The 5153-nt window shown below is 36.6% G+C and overlaps 1 protein-coding gene across 2 annotated transcripts; it reads left to right on the top strand.

Moving 5' to 3' along the window:
- The first annotated feature begins 282 nt into the window (after nucleotides 1-282).
- Nucleotides 283-4599, top strand: LOC146662004 (myelin-associated glycoprotein-like). 2 transcript variants are annotated; one of them, XM_085418414.1, is made up of 9 exons: nucleotides 286-346; nucleotides 802-1158; nucleotides 1484-1789; nucleotides 2218-2478; nucleotides 3553-3559; nucleotides 3729-3740; nucleotides 3931-3987; nucleotides 4140-4179; nucleotides 4351-4599. In XM_085418414.1, the coding sequence occupies exons 1-9, from the start codon at nucleotides 292-294 to the stop codon at nucleotides 4597-4599; spliced, it is 1344 nt and encodes a 447-aa protein (XP_085274540.1). In that variant the 5' UTR covers nucleotides 286-291. The 2 variants fall into 2 exon arrangements, with proteins under 2 accessions (XP_085274539.1, XP_085274540.1); XM_085418413.1 differs by lacking the exons at nucleotides 3553-3559; nucleotides 3729-3740 and having other exon boundaries at nucleotides 283-334; nucleotides 775-1158; nucleotides 3900-3987.
- Nucleotides 4600-5153: the final 554 nt, after the last annotated feature.

The raw sequence follows: 5153 nt of genomic DNA, 5'->3' as shown, positions 1-5153 counted from the left end.
TGCTTTTATTCAATAACTTTTTACTTTTCTTTCATTGCACTGACAGGCACATGTAAAGTAATCTTACTTACTGATGTTCAAGTTTTATATGAACTGCTTTGTGTTACATTTTTTATATTTCACCATGTTTCAAAGCAAAATCCTACAAGAAAATAAAAACAAGATCTGTATAAATGAAGAAGGAACATTTTTATGATAAAACAGCTTTAAAAATATTAAGTACAGTGTTAGAGCTCCGTACATGAAATTGTCTTTTTTTAATCCAGGCAGTAGAGTAGTCTGTGTGTGAACATGGAGACAGTCAGCATGTTACTGATTGTCCTGTTTGTTTCAGGTGAGTATTTCAGTATTTCAAAGTCATTATTGGAGTTATTTTACAACGTAAACTTCATTTACTAACAGAGTGAACATAGACCTACTTTTTGTACTGACTTTAAATTAAAATGTTTTTGTACAAAATGTTAACACCTAAGGAACAAAAAACTTTGGTGGCACTTTCAAGCATTACACTAGACAGTTTTTGAAACTCTGATTATGAAGATTTCCATCTTACATCCAAACAGCAGATGGTGGTGGAAATGTTCCTACCATCTCTGGAATATCAGCTAAATGTTTAATTTAAAATGGAAATATGCAAAAAAAAATTTCACGCTAACTAAAGTGTAGCAAATAGTTTAATCAGAGATGAGAGTTTTGTTTGGGAGTAGAAAAACATGTAGTTATTTTGTTTAATACTGATATGTGAATGGATTAATCATTAAATTGTATTTACAGGTGCTTTGGCTGGTTATTCCTATAAAGCAGACCTTTTCATAACTGCACCAAAGCAGCTGGAAGCACTGAGTGGATCTTGTTTGCAAATCCCATGTAGGTTCAGACCCAAAGAAGAACAGAAATTTAACAGCAAAAGTGAAATTTTTGGAGTGTGGATTAAAAATAATCCCGAATTTGCCAACGAGGCAAACAATGTGCTCTTCAACAGTAGTGGAGCAGTTAGCATCTATCCAATAAGTATTACTGGGAACCTGAGTCAGGGAGACTGCACCACTCTGTTTACTAATTTAACCACCACATACACAAACAAATACTTCTTCAGAGTAGAGAGTGAACCATTCAAGGCAACAGCAGCTTGTGATCCTCTTCAAATAACAGTCACAGGTAATAGTATGTTTGTTTGTTTATTTTTTGTTTATGTATCACATTAACATTAAACTAACATTTAGTACTGACTATCTAGTCTTTGATCTATTTTTTGAATATAATCAATATCACTTGAGCAAATCTTGTATTAAAGTTGTAATGATTGTCCCAGCATGACACTCAGAAAATTGTTTCTTATTATAACGTCTGCTCCACTTTTATGTTCAAGACTTGATTACATTTATAAATCAAAGTATGAATTTAGAACAGGTTTTGAAAGCATTAGGTTTGCAGATTTTAATCAGTGGTGCAAAGAGCAGTGTGATTTTATGTGAAACCACAGATTCTCCTTGGAGGCCCAGTATTACAATCTCAGGTGATCTGAAGGAGAAGGAGTCTGTCACTATAACCTGCTCAGCTCTCACTCCCTGTCCACACTCCCCTCCTCAACTCACCTGGAATCTCCAACAAGACTCTCACAACAAAATAGAGGAAAACACAGATGGAAGCTTTACAACTAAAATCCAGCAGAACATCACTCTGTCAGACACACATGATGGAAAGAAGATCAGCTGCTCTGCCAGATATCCTGTGAACCAAGGAAAAGACACCAAGACAGCAGAGACAGAAGAGACTCTCAGTGTTTCATGTAAGACAATCAGAGTTTGTTGTTGAAGACACACGTGTCAAACTGCAGTCCCGGAGGGCTGGTGTCCTGAAACCTTTCCACGTATCCCTGATGCAACACACCTGAATCAAATTAGTAGGTCATTTGCAAGACTATGTGGAACTTGACTGCATGCTGAGGTGGCGATTCAGCCATTTGTTTCATGTTACAGCAGCACATGAGTGAATGAACATGGTGCAATAAAATTACTTTTAGAAGTACATTTTTCCAAGCACTGACATTTACTTAAATTTACTTGAGTTGGGTTGGGATTGCCACCTCAGCATTCAGTCAAGTCTTGCTAATGACCTACTAATTTTATTCAGGTGTCTAGCAGCAGGGACACGTGTGAAAGTTTGAGGAGACCAACATGATTTATGGGATAATTCTTTCCATTTTTGTTTCTCCAGATGCTCCTCAAGACACCTCAGCATCCATCAGTCCATCAGGTTTGATGTCAGCAGGCAGCTGGGTGAAGCTGACCTGCTCCAGCAGAGCCAAACCTCCAGTCAGCAACTTCACCTGGTTCAAGAAGAGCAGAGATGGAGCTGTGAAAGTATCTGAAGGAGAGATTTACAGCTTCAATGTAACAGATGGAGGAGTTTATTACTGTGTGGCCACTAATGATCTGGGTAATCAGACATCAGCAGAGATTAACATGACTGTTGGAGGTAAAATTACTCAGCACTAAGTTTCATAAGCTGTTTTTTTAATAATTTTTTGACGTATTCATTAAAATTGAGTTGAGAAGGAAGTACATTTAGCTTGATGAAGTTCAAATCTTGTACTTTATCCTATAATGTGTGGTTGTTCATGCGTTAGACTTGAAAATATTTATTCACCTTAAATTGTCTTACTTATTATTATTATTATTATTATTATTATTATTATTATTATTATTGTTATTATTTCTTTAGGTAATGTTGTCTTCTCTTTGTTTATTTATTTTTGTTTTCCCTTATTTTGTTTTTGTTTTTCTTTCTTAACAGAGCTGTTAAGAACCGATGACTTGCTTTTCTCCTCTTTTGTCATGGCTCTGAGTCATTTTGATTTTATTGTGATTTGTGATTTCTTTGTGTTGTCATGTTTTAGTTTTCTATTTTTTAGCTCTGAGGTTATTGGGGTTTTGTGACTTTTGCATTTTTAAGACAGGTTACGATTTAGTGTTACAGTCATCCTAAAGTTTAGTTGACTCTGTGTCTGAAATTTTCGTGTTTGCCTGTGTTATGCTTTCTTGTGTTAGGCTCCTTTTGCGTTTCCATCATCCCTGCATCCTGTGAAAATTTGTCTTCCCGTTCATGTATGTTTCTCTCTCTTGTAGGTGTTCCCCTTTGGGTCTCTCTTTCCTGTTCCCACATACTCCTCATATTTCATGTCTCCCCTGTCTCCTGCATCATATTTCTTCTCCCCAGCCCATCTTGTCTCTCTCTCCCTCAGTGTCACTCACTCCCTTCCTCTCTCTCTCTCTCTCTCAGACACACACACTCCTTGTGTCTTGTCTTTCTTAATTGTTTCCATGTTTCCCTCTTTCCCCAGTCTGTCTCGTTCCCCTGTGTGTTCCTTCCTCCTGGCCCGGTGTCTGGCCACGTGTTTTAAGTCTGCACCTTAGTGTTTCCTGTTTTACTTTGACAGGGTCGTGTTCCCTGTTTGTTTCCTTTTCCCTCATCACCCTCTTTTGTTTTTATGTTGTAAGTTGTCACTCATTCTTGTCTTTCCTTGTCTCTCCAGGTTTCATAGTTTTCTAGGTTCCTTGTAGTTTTCCAGTTTAGGTTACTTTTGTGTTCTAGTTTTCTCTTTAGTTTGTGTTCTTGTGTTAAGCCTAAATAAACGTCTCACCCTTGGTTAAATTTAAGTTTGTTTCCACACCTCGTTTTGTCTATATTTGGGTTCCCATCAAAAGCAACACAGTCTATAGGCACAGACCTTGGCGCCCTTTTCTTCTTGACTGGATGCTTTTACTTATTTCTCAGTTACATTGCTACACTGAAATTTAAAGAGGATGTGAAAAAACTTTAGCAATGGCTGTCTTTCTGTGTCTAGATTATTATACAATGTTTGACTCACATGGTGTTTCATATTTATCTTGTACCAGGAGAGCAGAATGATCACTTCACACTGGGACTAGTTCTTGGAGGAATCACTGGGACCATCTTACTAATTTTCTTGACAATATTTCTTTGGCAAGTATCACACATGACAGTAGGAAACATGATATTTTGTCACTCATATTTTAGCTGCACAATAAAATGTGTTTTTTCCCCCACCAAGCTTAGATTTACTCATACATATATTTAGTATAAAAATATTTTATTTTATTGCCTCTTATGTCCAGGTGCTTAAAGTCAATGCGTCAAACTATACAACACACTCAGGTAAGAAGATACTAAATTTGTTCAATCACTTTACCTGCCTGTTTCCATGAATATTTACTTCTGTATTTCTATAACAGCCACAGTCACATGATTTCAAATTTCTAAAAACATGATTAAGAATGGACTCAACAGGTCTACATCACAGATTTTCTTATTTGTTTTTTTTAATAGATTCAACCTCATGAAGAGCAGGTTGTTGAAGGGCCAGCAAATAACACAGAAAAAGAGGAAGAAAACATCCATTATGGAGAGGTCAGCTTCTCTAAGCTGGGATATGAAGCATCCTCTGACTCAATGCAGGACAGAGGGCAGCAGCAGGGTACGGTGTACGCACAGGTGAAAGTCAACAAGCCAGAAAACAGCTTAACACAGAGAGTTAATGGCCAAGAGGAACTCTACGCTGAGGTGAAGAAAAAATGAGAAGTATCTGTTTACAGTCTATGAAGAATAAAATATAAATGTGGAGCATTTACATGAAAATATGTCGTTGTGACTGCCAACAGTTCCTTTTCCAACTTACCAAGAATTTCTTTAATAGGTCATCTGGCTTTTCCTTTAAGTAGACACAGACAGCTTTTAGAATGCAAACATCAATGCTAGTATTCTGGTGGAGAAAAGAACTCAATGTGATTTTTAACTCTCTCCTTCACTTGCTCCAACTTTCTGAATGAAGTGGGATGTCAGCTCCATGAGCATGTTGAATATCTGTCTTTAGTTTTGATGTCACTATCTTGTGGCAGCAAGTTGCATTTAAAAAAAACCCAAAACGTAATATAATTAGTAAGTTGTAATTATTCTGCAGAAACATGCTGTCGATGAGTGTTAAACAGACTATGCAACTATTGAAGGTGAACAGATTTTAAACACTGTATAATCTCTTAAATGTCCACCATCATATTCTACAAATCCTATTTGTGTGGTGGCTTTTTTGTAAGTAATACATGTCTCTTAATAAATACAACAATAAAAAGGTG

This window comes from Rhamphochromis longiceps, linkage group LG9, assembly GCF_057381845.1.
Source record: "Rhamphochromis longiceps isolate RC_006_pf linkage group LG9, R_longiceps_female_GT1.1, whole genome shotgun sequence".
NCBI lineage: Eukaryota > Metazoa > Chordata > Actinopteri > Cichliformes > Cichlidae > Rhamphochromis > Rhamphochromis longiceps.
Note: the sequence above shows the minus strand (reverse complement) of the source record. Positions and strands in the feature narration are given on the sequence as shown.